This window comes from Phymastichus coffea, unplaced genomic scaffold (genome assembly GCF_024137745.1).
Source record: "Phymastichus coffea isolate CEN01 unplaced genomic scaffold, Cenicafe_Pcof_1.1 PCOF00061, whole genome shotgun sequence".
Lineage (NCBI taxonomy): Eukaryota > Metazoa > Arthropoda > Insecta > Hymenoptera > Eulophidae > Phymastichus > Phymastichus coffea.
The window spans coordinates 588,650-616,632 of record NW_026706872.1 but is presented as its reverse complement, the minus strand read 5'-3'; the positions used below and the strand labels follow the sequence as shown (position 1 = coordinate 616,632).

At 36.3% G+C, this 27,983-nt stretch overlaps 2 protein-coding genes across 9 annotated transcripts; one reads left to right on the top strand and one right to left on the bottom strand.

Annotated features, from left to right (window-relative positions):
• The first annotated feature begins 654 nt into the window (after positions 1 to 654).
• LOC131666782 (mRNA-capping enzyme) lies at positions 655 to 24,838 on the top strand. 8 transcript variants are annotated; one of them, XM_058939691.1, is made up of 6 exons: positions 655 to 1,361; positions 3,764 to 3,994; positions 23,198 to 23,608; positions 23,970 to 24,155; positions 24,243 to 24,425; positions 24,506 to 24,838. In XM_058939691.1, the coding sequence occupies exons 1-6, from the start codon at positions 1,262 to 1,264 to the stop codon at positions 24,727 to 24,729; spliced, it is 1,335 nt and encodes a 444-aa protein (XP_058795674.1). In that variant the 5' UTR covers positions 655 to 1,261; the 3' UTR covers positions 24,730 to 24,838. The 8 variants fall into 8 exon arrangements, with proteins under 8 accessions (XP_058795674.1, XP_058795675.1, XP_058795671.1 ...); XM_058939692.1 differs by lacking the exon at positions 3,764 to 3,994; XM_058939688.1 differs by lacking the exons at positions 3,764 to 3,994; positions 23,198 to 23,608; positions 23,970 to 24,155; positions 24,243 to 24,425; positions 24,506 to 24,838 and adding exons at positions 20,383 to 21,500; positions 21,982 to 22,823.
• Positions 24,820 to 27,983, bottom strand: LOC131666784 (uncharacterized). The gene is made up of 7 exons (XM_058939693.1): positions 26,675 to 27,983; positions 26,374 to 26,605; positions 26,209 to 26,306; positions 25,943 to 26,134; positions 25,550 to 25,876; positions 25,218 to 25,480; positions 24,820 to 25,142 (listed from the first exon to the last, which is right to left on the bottom strand). Exons 1-7 carry the CDS (start codon positions 26,912 to 26,914, stop codon positions 24,950 to 24,952), a joined length of 1,545 nt encoding a protein of 514 aa, XP_058795676.1. The 5' UTR covers positions 26,915 to 27,983; the 3' UTR covers positions 24,820 to 24,949.

Sequence of the window (27,983 nt, the reverse complement as noted above, 5' to 3'; positions counted from 1 at the left end):
CTTTCTTTCTCTTTTCTCTCTATTTTTTTTAATAATATCAATTTTTTTATCTATATGCTTTTAACTTTTATCTATATGCTTTTAACTCTCTCTCTCTCTCTCTCTCTCTCTCTCTCTCTCTCTCTCTCTCTCTCTCTCTCTCTCTCTCTCTCTATTTCTCTAAATTAAAAGCAGACTCTTTTATCAGTAAAAAATTAACAAAGAAAATAAATTTTTGGCCATTCGAGAGGTTTGCTATTAAAATGAAATTAATTAATTTTTTAAAATGGAACTTCTCTTAGATTTTATTAAAAAAAACATTAAAGTAAACGCGATGAGAAACATTTATATCTGAATTATATACATTTATAAAATATATTTGATTTGAAAATCTCTAACACAAAAAGTTAGTGTATTATTTGGCGTTAGTCGCGCCTACGGCATTCATGCCGCAGGTCGCGACCGCGACCCTTTGATACATCTTTCGCGGCATGATTTAGCTGCAGAGAACGCAGTGGTGGGGTAGTGATAAGAAAAAAGACCGCTGCGTCTTGTCATGCCGGCCGCTACGAGTAGGGAGATGTGACGATGCGATTTGCGCGATGGGAGGGAGGCAGCTGGCGCCCGTTTGCGCCGGCGCGGCGCGGCGCAAGTCCGTCAGCCGCGGCCCGCGAGCACTCGCGAGCACGACTCGCATTATTAGACAAGCGCAGCATACGCCAGAATCATATAATCCGTTGATGAGGAAACACGCACTCTCTCCTCTTTTCGATTGTATACTTTGCCAGACACGCGTCACATTCACTCAACTCGGTCGCGTCTCTCGATTCCTTTTGAAACGTAGTCCACGTTTTTTGTTAGCTCGCTATCAGAAGAAAAACAGTGCTCAAGTTTCACAACGCGACGAAACTGTAATTGCACAAGTTCGTTGCTCGCTTCGCAGAAGCAAGACGAGGGAGAAGAAAGAAAAAAAGATGAGCAGATTTGAAGAGATCGCGATTTGCCGCCATATTAGTTCAGCGAACCCACTAGGAGTTTGGCCTTCTCGCGAGTTTCGACAATCGGTGCTCGTTGCTCCGCCGTACGAATAGCAGCGCCGCCTCAGGCAGTACAACACGAGGTGTGAGCGTACGTGCGTGGGTGATTATCGGATTGTGTGCGCAAGGAAAAAATAATACGTGAGAGCGAATTTCCTCGTGTCTATCACGGACTGAACTTTCGAAAAAAAAAAAAACGAAGACGACGAGTCAACGAAATAAAGAAAAAACGAAACGATAAAAAAATGACGGATCCGATGCAATTGTTACTGCTATGCTGCGGGAGCATTCTCGTTGGCGGTGCATTCATCTACCTGTTATTCCTGAGGCGCAAGCCAGATACAAGTATGTATACAAAGAAAGTAAATGAGACCCACTCACCTCAATAAAGATAAATCTATGCCAAAGCATATAAGAGCACGCCTGGATGTCCCTGACATTGCAAGAGCGAGTATGTATGCGAGAAAGATAGAGAAAAGGCAAATAGTAAGAGAGCGAGTCGGAGAGGAGAGAGAGAGAGAGAACGCACACACGGCGCGATAGACACGTGTCTATGTGCAGTAAACCGTACCGCCGCCGTATAGAGCTAAGCGAGATACACGTGGTTTTTGCACGGTGATTTTTTGTCTAATTATTCGATCGGCACATTGCGATATGCACAAATTATCTTCCTTTTTGACTTTGATTTATTATTATTATTATTATTATTATTATTACTAGGAAACAACTGCATTTATTATTATTGGATCAAAACCCGAGGTGAAAGACCTTACGCAGGGACATTTAGTCTACACCGTTATCCCTTTTTTCATTTTGATGATTTACAGTGTTTTTCTTTCATGTCGCGTACGGTCGTGGCCAAGAGAAACAAAACAGGAAGAAAGTGCGGTCGATCGCGTGTAATAAATATGCAAACAAACAATAAGCGATTACAGCCAAAGAAATTATCTTCATACACGCTGCATACATGCGGTGCGTAATGAGAAAAAAATGTTCCTCCTTTGTAACACCGTACCGCAATGTACTGCAAATCATGTATTTGCTTATCCCTGTCGGCTAGTCGGAGAGAAATAACGAATTTGATATAGATTTTATGCTTGCGAAAGAGCCCTACATTTATAAAATAATGAAATCTGCAGAAAAGGTTGGAGGGTTTATATACTAACGTTTAACGATGATGGTGATACGTGAGAAACGACTTTTCGCGTATTGCGGGTAGCTTTATCAGAAAAGTTTGTTGGATACAGCCTGGAATTTAGATCAAGCAAGGGCACCTCGTGCAGTGCTTTCAGGCTGGGGTTTTTCTTCTCTTCGTGAGTGTATCCTTCCGGTATGCGGAGACGACGTCGCTAAAATAAAAGTCCTGGCGTGCAGGTTATATATAAATGTAATATTAATGGGCCAAGTTGGCCGTTGCTACAGGTTTCATCTCCATACGACTTCATTCCTATGATGCTCATTAAACGGACATTGCACCGCTACGAAACTGATGCAATCCTCGTATAAGACTTTTTACCAATCAATTAGCTTTGCTTTAGAAATTTCTTCATGTAACCAAATACATATGCTATCAGTTAAGAAATTATCAAATAAGTGAAGAAAATCACACAGTTACGTAATTATCGGAGTTTATATAGGTGTGACCATAGAACAAATATATTCTTATCTTTTGCTATCGGAATTACGTCTACGTTCTTATTCATTTTGTTCGTGTTTCTGCCAACTTCAACAAAGGGGCTTGTGCGCTTGTTCGCGGATGTTTGTGCAACTATTCGACCGATTTCAACGAGGGAGGAGAAGGAGGGTCATTAATGGTTGTGTTAGCACGATGGTCTCGGGTCATTATTGACTTGATTGAATCGTACCTTTTTCAATCATTGCAAAAAAATAAATATAAAGCCGGAATAAAACGAATATTAGTCTTGTTATAATTTTCGTTATTGGCGCGTTCGAGAATGCAGAATCACAAAAATACAAATACAATACTTTGGATATAATAAACGTGGTGAGAGGGGTTATTGTAGAAAAGAATATGAAACGAAGTACAAAATTAATATACATTATAATTGCTAGATTTTATTATTTTGAATATTAAAATAATGATGGTTAATAATATTTTACTTTATATACATATATATCTCTGAATCTTTTTCCGAATGGAAATAAGTCAACTAAATTAACACGAAGGCACCTTCGCTTTAGTCCTTTGTAAATGTCATATCGACATCATAAACTTTCACTTTCTAATTTTCTCTGAGCACCATATGCCTATTTAAATCTGGACTGTATGATTTAGGGTTGCTAAAAGTTTCGCTTTAGCCTGGACGAATTTTTCAAATACAAAGGTCGCCTTGTTAAATTAGCATCCGTCCTATCTTATAAAACCCGGTCGTAAATCATCAATAACAAAGTCGTGCAGAAAATTCTTAAAATCTACGATACAGATTATGGGGATTCCCTAATCCGGCAGTCGCCAGACCCCATAAATGACGAGCAATTAGAGACGGTACGGCTATGCGGGTAGTTCCAAAATATGCCTCGTTCGGCTAACTCGGTCAGATAGTCCATGCCCTCTCCCTTCTACTCTTCATCCCTTGCAAAGGCCCAATCAGAGAACAAGAAGTCCTCAGCCATTTTACTATATTAGGGCAAATTTTCTTCGCGGCAAGTCATTCTTAACCGGAACTTGCTCCGCTAAAGGTCTTAGCAAATCAACAGTTACATCTCAGTTACTCTGTGCTTTTCAGACGTTTTAGAGAAGACTCAACAGAAAGTTCAGCAGCACGCCGATCAACGCGAACTTGTGAACGCAGTTTCGAGCACCAGCAGCAAGAAGACAGCGAAGAGCAAAAAGCGTCGTGAGGCACAGCAGGAGTTTAGTCACTCGTGGATGCTCGGTGCTCTCAAAGGTCACACAGGTCCTCTGCTTCAAATCGACTTCTCTGCCAACGGGAAATTTCTGGCCAGCTGTGCTGAAGGTAAGAATCTTATGTATTTGTTATCTTGCTCTTTCGTTCTATCATCCCTTTTTTTGGCTGTATCCCGGTGAACTTTGCTCCCGCCGCTATTGGTCGATTCCCTTGAAACGTGCTTCTCGACGCGTTGTCGAACGCGTGCCCACTTGTCGCTGCTTCTTCAGATTATCCTTACGTTTCTTGTTGATCTTGTACAAATTTTCAAAGCTAGTTCGTAACCATTGATATCTCGGTCAGAGCATTTTCGTCAAATTCGCGAACAATATAATAAAACTTATATACCGAGCGCGTATTACACGTGAGACGCAATCCCAAGTTACGGCAACAATTACAGAATATTTATGATCGTATGAAAGGAAAAAAACGGAGCCAAACAGAAAGACTAGGATTTGCTGCTTATACATAACAAATTGTAACTTTTTGCTCCATCTAATCTCTCCCACTTATACTTAATGTCGCGTGTCGATTGTCACTTGATTTATCCTAATTGTGTTAACGCTTTTAATTGAGTTGCAGTCTGCCCCCCCCCCCCGCTCTCTCTCTCTCTCTCTCTCTCTCTCTCTCTCTCTCTCTCTCTCTCTCTCTCTTCTCTCCTGTCAGTAATTGCATGTTATTGTAAAATAGCAACGTTGAGTATCATTGCCTAGTAATTGAACTGTTACGTCATCAAGTTGTCGACGACGACACCGTTCACAATTGTTCACGCGGAAGACACTAAACTAAAATGCAGTTTTTTATTTTCTTTTGTCGGAAATTTTGATGAGATCTGTAAGAGTTCAGCAGAGCATCAGCAGTCTTTGTGATTGATAATCGAAATTTCAGTTTCTAAAAATAGCTAGTAATTAAATTAAAAAAATAGCGCTTGGCCACGTAAATCTCCGTGTCAAAAAAACGGTTTTTCCTCATGCGTACGCGTATCCGTTAGAAATTCGCAAGCAAGTATTTCACGCCGAACTTATAGGAGTTCCGATGCAGATACCGCCATCATCATCTATCCGGTTAACAGAACGCTTTGCCTCGCGTCATCGTGATAATATCACGTTATAACTCAGCTCGTCATTCTCATCAAGTAAGTAAAAGAGGGTGGCTCGTCAAAAAGTGTATGCATTCCTTCCACAGAGTTGTTTTCGAGTGAGAAACTGCGCGTCTCTCTCACTTAGCCTCGACGTTTCACAGACCACGCGCGAGGAGCAAAGATAATCCCACGGACATGCCAAATAAGACAAATACTGCATAACCCGAAAGAAAACAGTGTGCCGGGGAAGCAGAAAGATTGTCTGATTAACAAAACCAATCACTGGTCAAACAAGCAGTCCACAACAACTAACGAGATGTGTTCTCTGTCTGTTTCCCAAAAGAAGCCGCCATCAACTTGAGTAGCGCATCAGTACAACCTCGGCCACCCCCATCACCAACCGGATCCAGCAGATCGTCCTCATCATCGGATCAGGAGCCGCGACGTCCTGTGCTCAGCCGGAGACAACGCAAGAACCGCACTCGCGCGCCACGCCGTGAGCACGACGACGGTCGACCTCCACCGCTACCAACAAAGCAGCACAAGAGTCAACTACAGCGTCGTCGCTACAGAACTGGTCAGGACAAAATCAAACAAACAATGCGTAGCTCCAAAATGACTCATTCGTTTATTACCAACGGCGTGCTTTCGAACGATCCGTTTTTTAACCCCGATCCGTTTGGTAAATTCTCGCCGCGGCCCAGCGGCAACCCACTGGATACCTTCAGGCCAGTCGTGTTACAAAATAAGAGTGATGCCAACTTGTGGTTCACCCTTAAGAAGTACCAGCTCACCACTACGCAGATGTCTGACCACGGCTACCCTTCAATCTTACCGGGAGGGAACGTCAAGATCCTTTACCGTGTCCCGCCGCAAGGCCGCAGGACTATCTGCTCTCAGAAGCCCCAGGTTTTCACCCGCCGTCCGCTCTACCCCTTCACCTTAGATGCCAATGCACGGGAATTCGTACCTCGCAAACGGCACAATCTCGCCCTGGACAGCGGTTGTGGCAGTGGCGTCAGCTCTACCGATAACTCGGATCAGGACCTGGAGAGCTCTTCGGACGGCGAAATTTACTACAGTACGAGAGACGCGGTGCTCCAACGTAGCTGTTCGCGATGCTCTCGGCCGTTTTACGTGTCGAGCTTAAATGGAGACTACGTCTACTCCGACGGCTGCCAATATCACTGGGGAAAATTTAGGGGTGGGATGTGGATGTGTTGCGACGCGGGCGAACGGGCGCCTGGCTGCTCTAGAGCGAACGTTCACGTCTGGACGGGAGTCGTCGAGGGCGACAACGGGCCTTACGATGATTTCATCGACACCATCTCTGTACAGCGTCAGGACAACAACTACGGCGTTTATAGTATGGATTGTGAAATGTGTTTTACCAAGTGCGGTCTCGAAGTTGGTCGTGTCACATTGGTCGATCGAAACGGAGTCGTAGTCTACGATGAGATAGTCGAACCCAATAATCCTATCATAGATTATAACACACGATTCAGCGGCCTTCGCGCCGAAGATTTCGTGAACGCGAAAAAACTGTGGGAAGTGCGGTATGAACTCAGACAGTTTATCTCTGCGGACACTATTCTTATTGGACACGGATTAGAAAACGATTTGCGCGCGTTAAGGATCCTGCATCCAACGGTCATCGATACTACGCATTTGTTCCCTCACGACAACGGCTTGCCTTATAAGAATAGCTTACGATATTTGACAAAGAAATATCTGGGCGTACGCGTCCAACAAGATGAACATAACCCGGTAGAGGATGCAAGGAGTGCATTGTACCTAGTATATTATTTATGGTCTCAAGAGAACAATCAAATTATTAGTAGACCGATAGTACGTCCAAAACGTCCAAAATGTATCGTACGCGTTACATGTTATGTGTAACTAAATGTAGGTACAATTGTTCTGCGTTTTTTTATTTAGGAACTCGTAAGTTAGTGATAGGTTTGTTTTGTAATGAATCGAATTTTTTTTATTCCGTCAAGACTGTAAAGAAATATACATATAGACTTGTTCATATTCATTGTACAAACGTAACATTTTATAAATAAAAAAATCCCCCCCCCCCCTTGACGTACATTTTATAATACCGTTTAAGCTGCGTTTTGTTATCATTAGTTGTAAGTTTTTATGTACCATTTTTTTAATAAACATATATCTTCATATTTGATAATTGTTTTGTATTTTATTAATTTACTTATTCCATGTACATCAGAAAACTATCATATTACACCGTCCGCCCTCCCATTTCTAACATTTCGATACTCCGTGCGCAAAGGGCGTTTTTCCCGCACGCTCGTTCAATAATTAAATCGCTTCGCTCGGGTGTAAACGCCACGCGAGACAAGAATCTACTTTCCCGCACTTGTATCGTAATGTACTATGTCTGTTTGACCATGTCAATTTTTCTTCTCCAGCTCTGATCCCTTTCGCACTTCTCTCCAGTTCTCGATTTTTAATATAAACAGGCTTTATTTATACCTTCTCTCGTCTTCTTGCAAACTTTGATTTGTGAGTGTTTAAACCTAACTGAGATATGTCTGTAGTGTTATACTTGATATTAATACTGATTTTAGATAATATTTTAGTTATGCAATAATTCAAATAGTTTCACGGCTAACTTCATTGCCAGTTTTCGAACGGTAATACCAATGTTTGTACAATCTTGCCCATGAAAATCAGCAGTTTTTGTAATGCACAGTTTTAAAGAGATAAAACGTAAAGTTTGACTTTTGATACAAATTATATTTGTTAAAAAAATTCTTTGCATCTCTTATCTTTTCTTGAAATTATATATTTTTTCAAAGGCGTGATCCGCAACGCCCCCCCCCCTCCCAGTTTACTTCGTACAGACACCGTTTCTATATGATTTCATTCAACCATTATTTAAAAAATGAATATATAAAATAAAATAATCTTTACTAATATCTTAATATTATTCATGCACGATAGTTTGTTACCGAATAATTAATTGAAATCCGATTGTCACGGAATATTCTACACGTTATGAATGTGAAAATATGTATTGTTGAACACGTAATATTGCACATGACCAACTCATAATGTTAAACGAAAAATGTATAAAATATTTTACATAATTTGATTGTACATAAATTTTTTTAGTAGTAATTATGTGAAAAAATTCTACACATGATTTACTTTATATCAATAATGAGAAATATTATTCTGCATAGCACTTTTGTTATAATTATGATATAAGCTTACAAATTATTTTATACATGAATTACTTTATGCAAAGTTAACGTAAAATGGTATTCGACATTATCAAAATTTATTTCTACATTGTCTTTGGCGCTGATATGCATGACGTGCATCGAAAGCAAATAATCTTTTATATTTTCATCAAAAATTGATTATGTTGAATACTCTTCGATCTAGTTAATTAGTGTAAAATCGTTCATGTAGAAATAAATGTTGATAATATAGAATACCATTTTATATTGATTTGCATAAAATAATTCATGTATAAAACAATTGGTTAGCTTATATCATAATTATAAAAAAAGAGCCATGTAGAATAAGACTTTCAAATTTTTAGAAATCATTTAATGTGCATTCATAATGTGTACAATATTCCATGACAATCAGATTTTAATTAATTACTTAGTAAAATATTACCGTACGTTAATGATATTAAGTTGTTGGTAAAGATTTTTTAATTTTATTTATCTAATTAAAATATTATTATATTTTCTTCTGTTCAATAAAATAAATTTTAAAATAATGGTCGACGACACAAGTTAATAAAAAAGTTAGATGGAGGTAACTGACATGTGTATACTAGAAAGAATACACACTTTTATTACCACATTTTTATTACGACTGTAGTTATTATTATATACGTGAATTATGAAGAAAAAAGTCTTGGGAAAAAAATTGAAAGTGTCAACAGTTTCATTCTGAGTTTCAATTTCATTATGAGAAATATATCTGGTATATGTAGCCATCGTGGTGGCTTGGCGCCACCACACCTTCATCGCTACCTATAGTGGATAATAAAATTATTGTCAACAGCTCGCGACTACGATCTGTAATTATTTGGTTAATAATCTTCGAACACCCACGCTCACGCGTACGCGCCCGCGTGCACACACATATCGTGTACTATTAATTCGATCGACTCAAAATAAAAGTCTAAAAGCATGATTCATAACTTTCAAATCTATCAATTTTTTGACTCTTAATATTTCGCTAAAATACAATCTCTTCCACTTTCTACTTTCACATTCTTTGGAAAACATTTTTAAGTTCATAATTTGCACACATTTCACGATCATCTTAAATACCAATATATATCCGAATTGAGTATTTTTTTAATAATACTGTAGATAGAATAATCGAAATTTATTAAAACTAATAGACGTAATTTTGAAACAGTAATATCAAATATGGATATCTCAATCATCTCCACATAATAAATGAAAATGTCCGATCTTTCGCAAAAATCGTTAAACGAGCATTCGTCCACAGGTACAAAGTAAAAGATAAAAAGTTAAATCCGAGAATAGCTACTGAAGAAACATTGCAAAGTAAAGGACACAGAACCAGGGCGTAACGAGGTGTAATGGGAGCCGAGAGAAAAAAAGAAGAAAAAAACAAGCGAAAGGGAAAATCAGTCGGTAACAACTTTCTTCCATCGGAACGAGATGTTGCCGTTGCCTTCCATTCGATAAATTGTCGTCGACGTTGACGCCGAGTCACCTTCGCCTTCGCTACCAGCGCGTACCAATTTTCTTCGCAAAAGTAAACGCGAGACGAGTTCGCACAACCGCGTACAAATTTTTATCATTACATGTATGATGAGAGTACGAACGTGCGCTATGGAAAGGGAAATTGTCGCGTGGCTTTCAAGTATCAAAGGTGCATTTCTTTTTTATCTTTGTTTGGCAAAATATTTTATGATCATAATGATGTATATTTTATCTCATTATTGAATGAAGAAAATTCAATTTTCCAACAAAAGTATCTTCGTAAATTATCGCAGATACAATTAGAGCATTTATATAAATTTACGTGATATATTTTATCTATCTAATCTTTAAAAACTAGAAAACCATTCTATGAAGATTTTTAACATCAGGAAATAACTTTGAATTGACTATTGTTAGAGTTGTAAAGAGCACTTTGTCAGAGACAGGGGGGGGGTGATATGAAGAAAGAGTGATGCATGCGATGAATACCGTATGCATCATTTGAAGAACATCTTCGGCAAAACTAATACTGGAAGTTGTATTTTTGAAACGCGTGAAATTTAGGTCGCTTGCTCTATAACGAGCATTCTTCTTCACGCAATTTTCTTTGCCAGTCACTACTGCAATTTGAACCCGTCAAGTTTATACAAATTTAAGGCGTATTAGAACTTACGTAAATACACTGAAAAAAAATAATGAACATATATATATTAAGTAGATCACTTTCATACATTGTTAATTTCCTTCAAACATAATAAACTTGAAAGTTGAGTATTACTTAAAAAGTCTTAACCTTCGACTATTTCCTTTACTATATACTCAAAACCATTTTTCTACATTAACAATTAAAATTAACGCACATGAACTTTAAAGGAAATTTAATTTTGTCATTGTAAAGATCAGTACGAGTTATATAAGTTGAACGCACGTGATTGAAAAAAAAAATTAATATTCAAAATCCCAGCTAAGAACTGTTTGCATGAAACTGTATATTAAAAGTATTTTTGAATTGTTTGCAATGTCACGTGAGTATCTGTACATGGTCACACTTTTGTCTGCGCATGTATCCTCATGGAAGTAAATTCGGCCAAATTCGTGACTTCAAGAGATTTTGCGAGGAGGAACGTGATTGTACTTGTCTTGTGAATTGCTAATCAGTTCGTTGAATATTATAGGTAGAATAAGAGAGATACGCCACGTTTTTTTGATTTTGTTTTTTCACTGTTTATAAAGCAACTCATTCTTGTCGTGATACAGGCTCACGAGAACAAAAGACAATTGTTCACTCTTTGTGATACAATATTAATTGAAATTAATAAGTCATCGTGCATAATATCGCGATTTCATAATGTTCTCGTTGTGTGTTCCTTCAAGTATTAAAAGTACAACTTTTACTCAATGAAGAAGATTGCGCCGTCATGTGACAGTATATATTATAAGTTTGTACGCGTGTTGAGCACATATAATACAATTTAGCACAGCAGCTAACATGCTGAGAAAATAGACGCTAATAGCCATATAGACGTTTCTCAAGCTAAATTATCGATTAAATATTTAAATAAAAAATAAAAAAGATAATTTTTTAACTTTATAAAGACAATAAATAATCCAAATGATCTACTTTAATTACTTTTATTCCCTGGACGGATAATTTTTTTCAATACAACTTATGAATTTTAGCTTCATATAACCGTCAACAACAATGAAAAAAATTATAAATTGATAAGTAACTACGACTCATCACTGCAGTTATTTATTCTAAAACATTTTTTAAATTAAATATATAAACGTAAACAAATGTTTTAAATTGATAGTTAGGTTGATTGTTGAAATAAAAATTGAAAGTTATTATGAGAATACAGCGCTGACTTAGCTATAACTGATTGATAATATTTTAGTTAAAATATTATATCCTTTAATATGGAGATATCCTACAAAAAGTTTATGATCATAGATGAATATGGTAAAAGTGAAGAAAATCTAATTGTCTGGAAAAAACTTACAGTTTGATTTATGTAGAAAAATAAAGCAGAAACGAATCTGATGCGTCTCTCTCTCTCTCTCTCTCTCTCTCTCTCTCTCTCTCTCTCTCTCTCTCTCTCTCTCTCTCTCTCTGTCTCTGCCGACTCAGGTGCCAGCATATAATATATTTGGAAATTCTTCATTTCCTTTCAATATACAATTTTGACTTGATTCAAGCATCGAACGCATGTTACTTATATAAATAAAAAATGAGCGAGCGAAGCCTGCCTGTCCATAGTGTGAAAGCTCGTGCAATCATCAAAAGCTCAGATCCATAAAAGTCATACAAAAGATACCTAGGATTAATGACAAACAGAAAATTTTTACATGAGGCATTAAAATGTTCTTTGTTGACATAAGAAAAAGGGGTACTTTACGTATGCAATATTGAATAAATAATAAAAAGTTTGTGGTTTGGCGCACGATGTTTGCCTACTTCTTCGCTCGAATGTTGTTCAATGTTGCTTGATAAAAACTAATATTGTTACGTCAGTATGGAAGGAATTATCAAAACTTTTGCATTATTTCGGCCGCGTGTTGACGATAACAGTTTTTCAAAATACATTGTTTTGTTGTTAAACACAACGCGTTAATAACTATATCCTTACATAAAGACACGATCGTTCGTATTTTTGTCGTTGTTGCTTGTTTGGCATCGCGGGAAAGAAAAACAGTTTATCTGCGGTTTTCAACGTCTGTTATTTTCTCCTGTTTATTCTGCACATAAAAGTTTCATGATCGTTTTCAATATAACGTTGTTTTCGTAAAAGATAGTTTTACGTGATGTTTTTCTTCAACATTTCGTCATTTCCGTGAATTATCTAACGCGTGGCACGTCATGATTTTACAAAAAAATTACGAAATTCTAACCATTGCGTAACGGGCGTTTAGAAAGCATAACGTTTTCGTACGCCAATCCGTTCATTCCTCTGTAGCTTTTCATAGCGACTGATTGGACGAATGAAAACAATTTGAATACCGAGCCCATATTCTATAAAAAAAATACTTGTGCTTTATGATATAAGAATAAAATAAAGACAATTCAGTCAATCGTCGTAACAATCGCGACGAAGTCCTTCAATGACTTATTTGTATTGAACGGACTTGATGAAATTGATAAAAGCGTGTTTCGTACAGTTTACAGTACGTACAAAAGGTCGCGCGACGTTAAACCTAAAGGCTTTACCGTTTCAATGGTGAAAGTTTTACGTGGAATTTTTGCACTACAGTAACAACACGATGTTTTCTGTAAAAAAGCAGATAAAAACGTGACGAATATAACGTTGGCAGTGACGGAACTCAAACTAAATCCCAGCCTGCAGTAAAAATTAAATTCGTCATTTTTCGAATTTGTCAGTGTACTTTCACGACGATGATATAAATTTACTTTACTGATCGACTGTGACAGTGAATGTTGTCGTGAAGCTTTTAATGTATCGGAAAGAAAGCTTATTTTTAGCAAAAAGTAAAGCAAATTATTTACGGCTAATTGTTGGAAATTTGATAAAGAAAAAGGAATGTATTATAAACAAAGACATGTACGCTTTTACAATACTTATTTTTCCATCTTTCAAAAAAACTATTCTGACCTGATATCAAACAAGTCAGATCAATGTCTTTATGAGATTGAAATTCATTGACATTTGCGCAGTGAATTATTAATAAATATAACGATTACGTACGTATCTATGTAACATCTACTGCTGAAGAAATTTTCTGAGTCATTTATAAATGCTCACAAGTTCTTTATTACTCAACTCTTGAGAGACTGTGTAGCTGTATCATTAATTATTCAAAGTTTTCGAAAAAAGAATCACGATTACGTCGAATGAAGGCGGTTTTTGACGAGGTCGTCAACCCTTTTATAGAAGCACATGCTTATAGGTAGATATTTGTCATTAACGATTGGCCAAAGCTGAGATTTTATGATCGCATAGCGTACGTCGATTTGCCTAAATAATTCAAAGCCATTAGATAAAAAAACTCCTTCGTGCGTTTCTTTTGATATGTAGATGGCTTGTGTCGAGATAAAAAATTATTCTAATGATTAGTGTGGTGCATTGCTCGGAATGTTCATTATCGGGTGAAAGTTAGCCTGATACTATATCATAAACTAATGTTGCAATAATTGGAATAGCTAGCTTCCAAATGCAATTCAGTTCCATTTCAATCTAAGAAGAGTACGTATGAGGTTCACGTACGAAAATCAATTGAATTAGTTTTAGTGTATAGAAGCGCGATAATATGAGATTGTACGTGTCTCGTCGCGAGTTCACGCTCGTCCTCTTCTTCACACGCACATTTCTAAACTCAAACGGACAAGTCGAATTACATTGGCCTTCAGTTGCGTCTTCTCGATCCGCTTTTCTTCGTGTGAGCGAAGTTTAGTGGAAGTTTCTTGGCCTTCTCATGCGGCCTACACCACGCATCTCCGTTCTATGTTCATTATGCCTGCCAGCTACCATGCCCACTACGTACCCCTTTCACCGCCTTTATCCACACCTTCTCGTACGCAAACACGTATATTTGGCTTGCTGGATAAAAGCATTTGATAATAGCATATTGATATGACAGCCCTGTTATATGGGTAGTTCTTGGCTATTTCGATTGACTTGTAACCCTTAGGTTGCGGATTTTTTTTTAATTTGGCACAATTGTTGTACACATAAAAGTGAGATTTTTCTTTAATTGTTAAGAACTTTTGATATAATTAATGTATCGTCTTTAAAATTTGGGAAAAATCTTACTTTTATGTGTACAACAATTGTGCCAAATTAAAAAAAAATCCGCAACCTAAGGTTTACAAGTCAATCGAAATAGCCAAGAATTACCCATATAGTCATGCCATATTTTCGTGCAATGCTAATCGTCCTTGTCTGCCTGAACGTCTGCCGAGATGATTAACGAAGTGTTTGACTTTTCACTTTTATGGCCTTGTTTGTTGCCGGACAAAACCTTATTTCAAAGAGTGTTTAAGGCATTCTTAAAAGTGTTTAAGTTGTTCTTGAAAGGAACGAGACCCAAATCAATTACTCAGACAACGTACTGTGATAATTGTTTGCTTTTCATTTACGAGTTTTACGATCGGCTTACGATAATTGTTTTTGCGCCCAAAACCAAAAATGCATTTGATGCATTGTTCGTTCATAAGCTTTGCAGGCTCACAAGGAAAGGAACACTTAACGTTGATGCCTTTTGCCGATACTGGAAAATTGTCTTCTCGGTTTACAAACAAAATGCGCATCGTTATTAGCTCGTTTGCCAGAAAACGAGTAATTATACGACTGTATTAGTACATTACGATACAAGTGTCTGAAACGATGGATTCTGGCACGGCGTGAAGTACTCGCGCGCTGCGATTATAAAGTTATTAACAATTAAAGAAAAATGATAAACAATTTTCAAACGGCTATATTTTAAAAACTAATAAAGATATCGAAGTCGGATTTTTTACAAAATACTTATAATGCCTTAAAATTTCGAAATAATTACAACAATAATCAATAAAAAAAATTTTTTCGAAAGTTATTAACTTTTTGTTTAAACAATTGCTAACATCTCAAAAAGTATATTATTTTTTTGAAAAATCCTTGCTCCTGCGTGTTCCTGAAGATTTGTGCTATCGAAATCAATCATAAAATTCAAGGGCCCGACATATCGGAAGGTGTAGCCCTAATTAGAAGAAAACGCCTCAGCGTAAGACCACGAAGACGTCCCGCTGCCGTTGCGACGTACACCGAGGCATCTTCTTTTGATTAGGGCTACGCCTTCCGATATGCCGGGCCCTTGAATTTCATGATTGATTTCGATAGCAAAAATCCTCAGGAACACGCAGGAGCAAGGATTTTTCAAAAAAAAAATATACTTTTTGAGATATTAGCAATTGTTTAAACAAAAAGTTAATAACTTTCGAAAAAATTTTTTTATTGATTATTGTTGTAATTATTTCGAAATTTTAAGGCATTATAAGTATTTTGTAAAAAATCCGACTTCGATATCTTTATTAGTTTTTAAAATATAGCCGTTTGAAAATTGTTTATCATTTTTCTTTAATTGTTAATAACTTTGTGATCGCTTTATGATCGCAGCGCGCGAGTACTTCACGCCGTGCCAGAATCCATCGTTTCAGACACTTGTATCGTAATGTACTAATACAGTCGTATAATTACTCGTTTTCTGGCAAACGAGCTAATAACGATGCGCATTTTGTTTGTAAACCGAGAAGACAATTTTCCAGTATCGGCAAAAGGCATCAACGTTAAGTGTTCCTTTCCTTGTGAGCCTGCAAAGCTTATGAACGAACAATGCATCAAATGCATTTTTGGTTTTGGGCGCAAAAACAATTATCGTAAGCCGATCGTAAAACTCGTAAATGAAAAGCAAACAATTATCACAGTACGTTGTCTGAGTAATTGATTTGGGTCTCGTTCCTTTCAAGAACAACTTAAACACTTTTAAGAATGCCTTAAACACTCTTTGAAATAAGGTTTTGTCCGGCAACAAACAAGGCCATAAAAGTGAAAAGTCAAACACTTCGTTAATCATCTCGGCAGACGTTCAGGCAGACAAGGACGATTAGCATTGCACGAAAATATGGCATGACTATATGGGTAATTCTTGGCTATTTCGATTGACTTGTAAACCTTAGGTTGCGGATTTTTTTTTAATTTGGCACAATTGTTGTACACATAAAAGTAAGATTTTTCCCAAATTTTAAAGACGATACATTAATTATATCAAAAGTTCTTAACAATTAAAGAAAAATGATAAAAAATTCTCAATCGACTATATTTTAAAAAATTAATAAAGATATCGAAGTCGGATTTTTTTCAAAATACTTATAATGCCTTAAAATTTCGAAATAATTACAACAATAATCAATAAAAAATTTTTTTCGAAAGTTATTAACTTTTTGTTTAAACAATTGCTAATATCTCAAAAAGTATATTTTTTTTTTGAAAAATTCTTGCTCCTGCGTGTTCCTGAGGATTTTTACTATCGAAATCAATCATAAAATTCAAGGGCCCGGCATATCGGAAGGCGTAGCCCTAATCAAAAGAAGATGCCTCGGTGTACGTCGCAACGGCAGCGGAAGGTCTTCGTGGTCTTACGCTGAGGCGTTTTCTTCTAATTAGGGCTACACCTTCCGATGTCGGGCCCTTGAATTTTATGATTGATTTCGATAGCAAAAATCCTCAGGAATACGCAGGGGCAAGGATTTTTCAAAAAAAAATATACTTTTTGAGATAGTAGCAATTGTTTAAACAAAAGGTTTCGAAAAAAATTTTTTATTGATTATTGTTGTAATTATTTCGAAATTTGAAGGTATTATAAGTATTTTGAAAAAAATCCGATTTCGATATCTTTATTAGTTTTTAAAATATAGCCGTTTGAAAATTTTTTATCATTTTTCAGACACGCGTATCGTATACTATTTTGTAGCACGAGTGTCATAAATGCGCCAGATGACTCTGTACCAAAATGAGTTCTATAAAAAATGAAATTTTCTTAAATCAAATCTGAAATTTAATAAGTAGGAAATAAAAAATATTGTCAATTTCCAGTGCGTTCAGACAGTCATTTTTTCGTATCGTGCGGCCAATCAGTCTTTCTGAATAAAAATACTAGGTGCAGCAAACAATAAAATAATAATGAAAAACTGCACTATTACTTATGAAAAGTGATGAAAAAACTTAAATTATTAATTCTAAGTTTCAATTAGACATAGTTTCATCAAATAAGTGATTTTTCCATTTTGGGCTTCATCGACCATTTTTCAGATAATATGCTCTATCTTCAGATGTAATCAACGAATAGAGCTGAAATTTGATTTCATGTTTCAAACCATCGAAAGAAGGTAAAAAAACCTTTAAAAAAGAAGTAGAAATTGTATGAAAATTCTACTTCTTTTTTAAAGGTTTTTTTACCTTCTTTCGATGGTTTGAAACATGAAATCAAATTTCAGCTCTATTCGTTGATTACATCTGAAGATAGAGCATATTATCTGAAAAATGGTCGATAAAGCCCAAAATGGAAAAACCACTTATTCGATGAAACTATTGATTAGGTTTATTAATAAGTTTCTATGATGCTGTTAAAAAAATATTCTTAAATGGTTTTTTATTTTAAATAGTTTTATCAATGTTTTTTGTGTACTTTTTGTTTTCATTAGAAGTTTTTTCAATGTCCGAGAATGTTTCAAATTATTTTATTATGAGTATGATTGTATGAATAATAGTACATTACGATACAAGTGCGGGAAAGTAGATTCTTGTCTCGTGTGGCTTTTACGCCCGAGCGAAGCGAGACAAGAATATACTTTCCAGCACTTGTATCGTAATTTACTACTATCATATTATGAATGTATTTTATTTATTTCAATTATTGCAATAATAACTAAAAACAAATCAAGTATGCGTAGAGAACCGGTGGGAAGTTAGGTTTATATAAGGTGCCAGAATCAGCCACTTAAGACACGGAAACGCGTGCGCTGGACGCGCATTTAAGACACGGCGTGCTATAAAATAACTTTACCTGGAACATATTGTTTCGATATCGAATCCGAGGAAGTTAATATTGTTAAATTTAAGTGATGGTTTCGACGAGAATAGCGCCACGGAGCGCGCAATCGTCCGTTCCTCATCGCGAAAGTCAGTCGGTTGTTTGTTCGTCGTGACGAACATTTGCAACGTATTAGGTGTTCGATGGCGTAGCAGAGAGGCGAATCGGAACTTGCCCATATCCGAAATCGAATGAGCATCTCGAGCGCGGGCTTATAAATATTTAGGCGCAATGCGGCAATGCACGAAGAAGGCATGAGAAACCTGTGCGCTAGCACTTCCCGCTGGGGTATTTGGCGATCGCGTCTCTTGAATTACGTAAATCGCGATCGGCGCGTCAATCGCCAAGGCCGATAGCGGTGCGCGCGTGTGCATCGATGCGCGGATAAACGGTCCATTATTGGTTCTGCTGCGAATGTGGCCACTCCTTCTTTGGCACACTTTATCTTTGTCGCCTCTTTGAGAAATGTTTGTCCGCGGGGTGCCTACTTCTGGCGGCGGACGTGTATTTCTGAAAAGTTGTTTACCAGTGAACTTTTTATTGGTCGGCCAGCGCCCCTTCTCTCCTTGTTGCCGCCACCGCTATAAATAAAATCGACACGTGAGCGCTTTACATTTCTACGCTTTTACCGCCGTGCTACCGGCAGTCAAAGCGCTTCAAAGATTATCACTTGAGCCCATTTCGAACGATAAGCTGAAATTCATGTGACCTTCCTTTTATGATTCTTAGGCTACTTTTTTATTCGTTTTTTCTATTTCTATTGGGCTTCGACGTCGATGCCACCATAACGAGCTGCTCGTCCACTCTCTCTCTCTCCCTCTCGCTCTCTCTCTCTTTCTATGTGATTTTTTACTGACGATTGTGTTGACTTTCCTGTGGTCGTGACAATCAAATTTCGCGTGCGCTTTAAAAAAAGGACAGCAATTTATAAGAAACATTATCTGATCTCGATGGTGAATGCGTCACTTTTATGTTTCTTGATAGAAACTCGATAAAACATCGACAAAACACAATTACCTAGATTTTCCAATGTCTTTGATCGAACGTACAGTCATTGTTTTTAGTCGCTCGATATAATACTTTAACAAAAATACTCTCATTTGCGTGCACGCTGTCCGTATTGGAATCATTGGGAAATAACATGACTAACAAATTGGCACGTTTGCATTATACTAACGAAGAAGAATTTAGAATAGTTTCGGATGGATAAAACACCAAAGTATATTCAACCTTGACTTTTTTCTATGTAAATATCGTGAACAGTAGCGAACTCACGTTTTTTTTTGGAATTACGTAACTGTGTTTTCTTCGAAATGTATTGCTGATATCGCTTCGCCCTTTAAATTGGTCAATAGCAGCACGACCGCACGTGCGTCGTGGCCTTGACCTTTAAATAGACCGAGTCAGTTTTACACCTAATAGCAATGAATATAGACACTTAAGAAAGTGTCTATATTCATTGCTAATTAACTTCAAAAATTATCTACATTCATTGCTAATGACGAATTTGATCTCCTCGTCGATTCATAGTACATCTTTCATGGCTTTGTACTGTATTGACTATTAAGAGATGGAGTATTCATTCATGCTCGGTGATTTTAATGACCGATTCTTAACTACGGGCAATATATATCTACGATCTACATCAACTCGTTAGTTCATGCGTCGCTCTCCAGACGGAAAAACCCTCAATAACATGGCGGAAGCCAACGACGAACATTGACTTTCAGTGACAGCTGTGTTTTCACGATTGATTTTGCGAGTTTTTCAGTGTTAGATATTGCACAATATCTATGTATTATTGCTAGATTACAGTTATAGTAACAAGCGCTCCGAGAGCACGTTGAAAAACGTAGCATTCTCATTAATTTTCCACCGTTTGACTTACTGGATCAAGGTTAGATTTGACTCTTGTTTCTACCTTTTGCTACAGCTTGCTTTTAAATCACTGTGTTTATAAGTCATATTTTTATTGTTACTGAATTAAGTGATATAAAAGTTGTTTTCAATTAAAAATATGTCTTATTATCTCTGTTGTGCATAATAAAAATTAAATATTTTTACAGTTGGCTTGTAGAGGACTTCTCCATGGATACAGATATTTAGTATACAGAAGAATCAGTACAAGATGTCAAATTGGAATAGAGAAGATGGCAGGGGAACAATCCCAGATCGTTGGCTTCATTGTCCTCGAAAATCTATCAAACTTATCAATAATAAGTTCCTTGCTTTCAAAACACCATTGTCATCGGAATATGACAGTCAAGTACCAGAGGAAAATCGCTTTTCAATAGACATGCTACTCGCATCATTAAAGAGCCAGCGGCAAAAGATAGGTCTATGGATAGATTTAACAAACACATCTCGGTTCTATAACAAGGCTGAAGTAGAGAAAAATGGTATACGTTACTTAAAATTGCAATGCAGGGGTCACGAAGAAACTCCTTCTGTAGATCAAACAAGAACATTTGTTCAAGTTTGTAAAAACTTCATTGCACATAACCCATTAGAGATTATTGGTGTACATTGTACCCATGGATTCAATAGAACTGGATTTCTTATAGTTAGCTATCTTGTAGAAACTGATGAGGGCAGTCTTGATGCGTGTTTGGCACTATTTGCTCAAGCTAGACCTCCTGGTATTTATAAGGGTGACTATATTTTAGAATTATATCAAAGACTCGATGATCCCAATGATGCACCTGGTCCGCCGCCACGACCTGCGTGGTGCTTAGAGTATGATGATTCTAATGGTGAAGAGAGAGATGATGATCAAAGTGGAGAAGGCTCGGATTCACTTGAACCAGCACGTAAAAAGAGGAAAAAGGATCACTTTAATAAGAATCCAGTTTTCATGGAAGGAGTTCCAGGAGTCAAACCGATTTTGGACTTTCAGCGAGCTTCTGGTATACAAAGACGAGTGCAAGAAATATGCCACTGGAAGGATTCTGGCTTTCCTGGATCTCAGCCTGTTTCTATGGACTTGGAAAACATTCATCTGCTTAATCAAAAGCCTTACAGAGTTTCTTGGAAAGCTGATGGTACTAGATATATGATGCTTATTCAGGGAGATGGCCAAGTGTTTTTCATCGATCGAGACAATAGCGTTTTCGAAGTAAAAACGCTTACCTTTCTTCACGTCAGCGATTGCAACAGGAGATTACTAGACACCCTTTTAGATGGGGTAAGCATTTTGAATAACTAATAATACCTATTTTGCAATCTTTTCCATCTTTTTTCGCATTCATTTTCATGCATGAATATAAATTAAAACTTTTATAGTTGAAAATCGAAAATTTAATATGCATTAAATATTCTCATGATTTGATACAATATATAGCCGACTATTGTTTATTGGTAAATAAATATGCAGTTACGTTGATATTCATGATTGAAAAATATTATCAATGAAGTTTTAATTCTATGTTGAAAAATCATTAAAAAGTTTCTAAAACATCTCAACACATTACAGTTTTCTATAATCGTATTATTTACGACGCAAATAATATATTACACTAGACGTTCACGGTTGTAATTACTGCATTTTTTCAATGCTAATATTTCAATAACTGAATAAACTGGCTTTAGTTTGTCCGGTTCTCTTTTTTATAAGAGGAATACATGTTTTATGTATAACATATTCACATGTCACTGTTATTTTTTAGGAAATGGTAATAGATGAAGACAAAGGCAAGAAATACCCTAGATATCTTGCTTACGATGTGATCATGTACGACGGTAAAGACGTCAGTAAACTACCGTTTCATCCAAATCGATATAACATTATCGAAAGAGAAATCATCGGTGGTCGCGTAAGAGCAATGAAGGAAGGTCGAATAATTAGAGAGCAGGAGCCTTTCTCGATCAGATTGAAACAATTTTGGGATGTAACACAAGCCAATAATCTTTTAGGGGAAAAATTTGCTAGACAGCTCACTCACGAACCGGATGGTTTAATCTTTCAACCATCCAAGGAACCTTACAAAACAAATCAGTGTCCCGACGTCTTAAAGTGGAAGCCATTATCGTTGAATTCTGTAGATTTTAAGTTAAAAATAGTCGTAGAATCGGGAGAAGGAATCTTGCGTCGTTCGATTGGTCATTTGTACGTTGGTGGACTTCCGGTGCCGTTTGACAAAATGAAAATAACGAAGCAGATGAAAGAGCTGAATAATAAAATTATCGAGTGCAAGTGTGTAAATGGACAATGGGTGTTTATGAGGGAGAGAACTGACAAATCCTTTCCCAATTCGTATAATACTGCCAAAGCAGTTTGTAATTCTATCGCTAATCCCGTAACTAAGCAGTATCTTTTAGACTATATCGTTAATCACAGATTTTACGACGACACAGAACTTATGCCACCGCCGCCTAAAAATTATAGATGATAAAAACCCGTAGATTAAATATCGTAGATTAATTCTTATTATTAATTGCAGTGTAAACAATGTTACTCGTACAATAAAGAAATAAAACGAACGTTTCTATGAATCTATAATATCAGCATTTATTTATTGAAATATCCTTTTCATTCGAATCTTCTATCCTTTAACGAAAACTAATATATGCCCGTCCAATCAATAACCTTGAGTTTCAAAACAGCATAAATTAAAACTTGATAAAATTTTCCATTCTCGTGAATATATCATCGGCAAATGCAATGTCTTTTTCTATCCTATACTTAGCTCCAATTGAACCGCTAAAAATGCAAATAAAACTCCTATTTGACATAGTCATCATTATCATGATTTGCATTTGAAAAATGAGAATGACAGTAAGCATAAGAGAAAACAGTTGATGGGAGCGTCATAGGTGGATTATCTAAATTGAAAATGAGCGTCACGAATAATGAAAAAAATGAATGTGATTTGTCGATTTCAGATCGCACGGTGCTGTTGTGGTGCACAAAGGATCTGTCGTCAAAGGAGCGCAAGTCACTTCGAGTGAACATCGAATACGACCATGCGAGCTTGGTACGCTGGTCGCCCGACGGCAAAGCTTTTATCATCCATAAGGCCGTAGCCAATGTGATCGAGGTATACAAGGTGACGAAAAAGCCTGACGGCACGGCGGCTTCGGCAAGCAAAGCCCTCGAATTTCCCAAGTGTCACGAGGAAGATGCAATAGCTTTGGACATCGCTTGCAATGGACGATTCATAATCACTTGCAGCAAACTTAACGACCTAGTCATTTGGGATCTGAAGGGCCAGGTGCTGAGTGTTGTCGATACCGTTCTTGGCTCGACTCATCGGGCACGCATTTCACCTTGCGGCAACTTCGTCGCTGCGTCAGGTAAACATTTATTATGCGTCCCTTTCAATATTAAATGCAGCCACGCGTGGCTCGCAAGGCTTATTAGTTGAAACTCGCAATCGCGGACGTTGAATATATGCTTAGCGAGTTAATTCTTAATACTGTTGTTTTTTACTTGCTGTTCCTATTGTCCGTGTATATATGTGTTATGACGCGCTTTATATGCACGTGCGTTCTAGTATTTTGGAAAGATTTGTGATACGTGGACGAATCGCCTTTCTCAACGGCTTTTATATCAGACTTCGTTCTCGTCTTCGAAATAGAGGAGTAGGGCAGCGCAATCTATCGAAATCTTTTGTTATATAAACTGAAGAAAAGGTGATTGCAAATTATATTTCAGGCTTTACCCCTGATGTGAAAGTTTGGGAAGTAGCTTTCACCAAATCCGGCGAATTCAAACAGGTGTCGAAGGCTTTCGATCTTGCTGGTCACTCGTCTGGAGTTTACGACTTTGCTTTTAATAGCGACACGAGTCGCATGGCCACAGTCTCCAAGGATGGAACTTATCGTTTTTACGATACTAAAAGTATTTTCACATAGTTATACTTATTTGGCTAGAATCCGCGAATAAAAGATTAATTGTGTAATTATTTTTTTTCGTTTACTTTTTTAGTTGAGTACGAGAAAGGAGAAGATCCTCGTTTGATTTCATCGGGCCAGTGGGATGGGACCACTCCAGCAACTATTGCTTTGTCACCAAATGCCGAAATTATCGTTATTGGTCATGGTTCATCAATATCATTTTACTCAACTGTGAATGGCCAACTCGATACAACGATTGAAGATGTCTTTAATGGTAATATACGTTCATTAAGAAAAATGCCAAGATTTTTACTTAAGCGTTTACTCTGAATGAAAATTTGAACGATTTTTCAGGACCTATACAGTGCCTCACATTCGATTCACTCGGCGAATATCTGTTAGTAGCCGGTGATCGTCATATTAAGATATTCCGCAACATTCCAGGTTATAGAGCTTCAATTGAAAGCTCTCGTAAAAAATTATCGCAGAAACAAAGTTCCGCAACAAAGGAGCGTCTGGAAAAGACTATTGCAGACTGCCAAAAGTTCCTCAAGGATATAGGCGAACATTGCCCCTAACGAACTGATGCATTTTATATATCGCATTTTGTTAAAATAATAGTTGTTTCAAAATGAAAATAACTTTTATTGATATAAATAATTAAAAAATATAAATACATTTTTACATTGGTCAAAAAAAAACAAAGTGTGTGAATAAACTTTGATTTTGTTTTCCTTTCGATCACTTATTAATAGCCTCGCGTTTCGAAGAAAAAAAAAGTTAACTAAGTTCGACATTTCAGAGAACCATTTTTGACAAATTGTAAGCGCCTGTTAAACGTTTCTTTTTATGTTTAAAAATTAAAAGTCGACGCGATGCGACTAAAGCATACGGAGCTTGAGACTCGTTCCTCAGTATTTGATAGTTTGCTCGTAGACTAACTCTTCGAAGGTTATTTGGCGGAACAGCACGACTACCGGTGAACGCGAATCTGAAAAATCGATTAAAAAATGTATTATTTGCATATTCCAAATTATTCAGAATTATAAAAATGTATATTCTTTACCTTATTTCACGTCTCGAACCTCGCAATGTTGAGTCTGGGAAGACACTTTGTTTGTCTGTATACCTTCCACTGATATTTGGTTTAATAGGCGCGTATTTTATTTTACTCCTTACAATTATTGGAAGATTTATTTTGACAGGATTCTGCTTCGTTGCTAAATCATCATTAATTAAGTAGGGAAGGATTGAATCTCCAAAATTTTCAAGTATCACAGAGTAGTTCAATGGCTGATTACTAGATTTTACAAAAGCACAAACTGTAAACTAAAAAGAATACAATTTTTTAATTTTGCGATTTATTAAATCCGTTTAATACGATAAAAATATACTAACAGCAAGTTTATGCCATATATCTGAACCTGGCGTGGCAAATTTTAAAACATTAACTAAGTCAAGTGGTGAGTTTGATTCCTCTTCAAGAAAGATGTAAGGCTGGACACCAGCAAGAAGTTCTAAGGCTATTATTTTTTTCTTTGTTTGAGAGGTTCGTTCTTCTCTTCTTGTCAGAACATTTTTTAGCATTGGAATAAACCTATCAGCCACAGATGGCCATCGTAACATTAACTTTAAAGCACAGTCTTTGAATAAAGTCTCTAAATTTGGATTAATTAAACCATGACCTAATAAAAGTTCAAGTAATAACTCTGCCAATTTATCAACCTGCAAAATAAATAAAGAAATTATTACTGTTATTACAAATAGTTAAGACTGTAACATTTCTCTTACAGAGTTGAGATGATACGGATATACTGCTTTGCTATTATTTGTAATAGCAATAATAAGTTGACAGGTTCTAGTCAAAACTCGAGTATACTGTGCATTATTAGATATCACCATAGTCCTAGCAATGGACATTAATTTATCTACAACACCCTCTCCACTCAAACAAGCATTAGTAGCACAATCATTTAAAAGGACCTAAAAATTTTATTGCTGCATTAAATTATTATCTTTAGTCGACTGCTTACTGCCACCAGGAACTAAAAATTTACCTGAAATGTTTTTTGTGATCCATTGAACAACATCTTTAGAGCCCTTTTTGCATAGTTATTCCTAGCGTCTGATAACTTTGAGTCAACGATTTCAATTTCTATAATAAAATATTGACAATTACGAAATCGAATTTGTTTTTTTGTTAATGTATTATCAATATTTACCTTGAATATAAGGAATGTTGACTTGAGAAAAACTGGGAGGTTCATTTACTTTCTGCGCTAAGTCTACAAAACGCTCATGAGGCACAAAAAGGTTTGCATCAGGAAGATACTCTGGCAAATGTTCTGGTGCTCCAATCAATGGATCCACATCACAAAGATTAGATACAACAGCATTGACATCAGATGAGGTTAAGCGTTTTCTTTTGCTATGCCTCAGTCTTGTGACACATTTCTAAAAGGCAATTTTGCATTACACTCAAAGTTTTTTGAAGTAATAAAAGATGAAAAGACTAGCACTCACATGTAAAATTTCACGTAATCTATATGATGCATCTTCAGCAAGCTTTCGAAGAAGAGGATCAGGCAAAGGATTAACTCCTAACTCTTCTCCAATTGCTGCAACCCAGTCTGTGCTCAAAACTGCATATTTTCTAGTTGAGTTTGTACCATTAGATACACTATTAGGATTTGCTTCACCATTGTTGTTGACGAAATGATTACTGTAACTTGATGCAGACTGTGTGCTCAAAACTTCCTTCATTTTTTTGGTGCTCAAAAATTAATAAAACTCAATTTTCTATGAATTAAAATTTTTCTTAATTTTTCCAAGTCGATACTAATAATTTCGTGGAAAGATGAACTGAATTCAGTACTAATAACCACAGTCATAAATACTGTATAATTGTTTTTCGAAATCAGTAAAGTACTGTCGTGTGTTATTTGTTTCGAGTATAAAACGGCAAGTCATATTTCCTATTATGTGCTAGATCATTAAAACAATTTAAAAATTACGTTTTCCTTTCTAAAAAGACACTGTTTTATTTAACCATTTTAATAAAACCTTCTACATAAAAAACTAAAAATCAAATACACATCTTCCCGCTTTGAGAGGAAAACAGTCAACAAAATTTTAAGGTTAACTTCATGATCATGCATACATAACATGGATGGAGACATAACGACTAAATACCAACAACGTAGTTGCTACTATCAGCGCTATTTTGCCGAACTGGAAACATTTAGAACTAATTATAATTTTAGCATACGACATATAGCTATTGAGGCTCTTAAACGCGTTGCGAAGCTCAATAATTTACACTATTCAGATATTTGTCACTTAATGAATTTCTTCTAGTGCTAACAAGATTCTTATACAAAATTCTTAAAAATTTGTCGAATATAATTTATTTATTTCGAATGAGATGTAAATTTATATGTATTTTATATCAACAACTGGTTCGACGTGATACGTAGTTGTGTCCAATGTATTGTTTTCACTTTATTGTTCTACTTGTTACTTAATTTATAACAAAAATGATGGAAGTATATAATATAATAATAGAAAAAATTTAAGATTAGTTGTACTACGAATAAAAAAGCATGTTTCCTTTGTTAAAACAGTATCTATTTACAAGTCAAATATTATATACTCTATTGCGTCAATACTTTTTTCAAGTATGTTTGATGTTTGACATTGATTTCAAATGTCACTTAAAAATTTGAACTTCAAAAACACCTATTTTCAAAACGGACATTCTTTCAAACCTCGAAAAAAAAAATAGTTTACTCGAAACTTAGTGTAACTTGGAATGAAAAAATAATTAATTGTA

Bases quoted from the DNA above. Each gene is read 5' to 3' on its own strand.
- LOC131666784 (XM_058939693.1), bottom strand. From the start codon at position 26,914: ATGAAGGAAGTTTTGAGCACACAGTCTGCATCAAGTTACAGTAATCAT. The intron at 26,606-26,674 runs GTGAGTGCTAGT...ATTGCCTTTTAG, and splicing joins GATTACGTGAAATTTTACAT to AAATGTGTCACAAGACTGAG. The intron at 25,877-25,942 runs GTAAGAGAAATG...TTTATTTTGCAG, and splicing joins ATCCGTATCATCTCAACTCT to GTTGATAAATTGGCAGAGTT.
- LOC131666782 (XM_058939685.1), top strand. From the start codon at position 1,262: ATGACGGATCCGATGCAATTGTTACTGCTATGCTGCGGGAGCATTCTC. The intron at 1,362-3,763 runs GTATGTATACAA...TGTGCTTTTCAG, and splicing joins GAGGCGCAAGCCAGATACAA to ACGTTTTAGAGAAGACTCAA. The intron at 3,995-5,349 runs GTAAGAATCTTA...GTTTCCCAAAAG, and splicing joins TCTGGCCAGCTGTGCTGAAG to AAGCCGCCATCAACTTGAGT.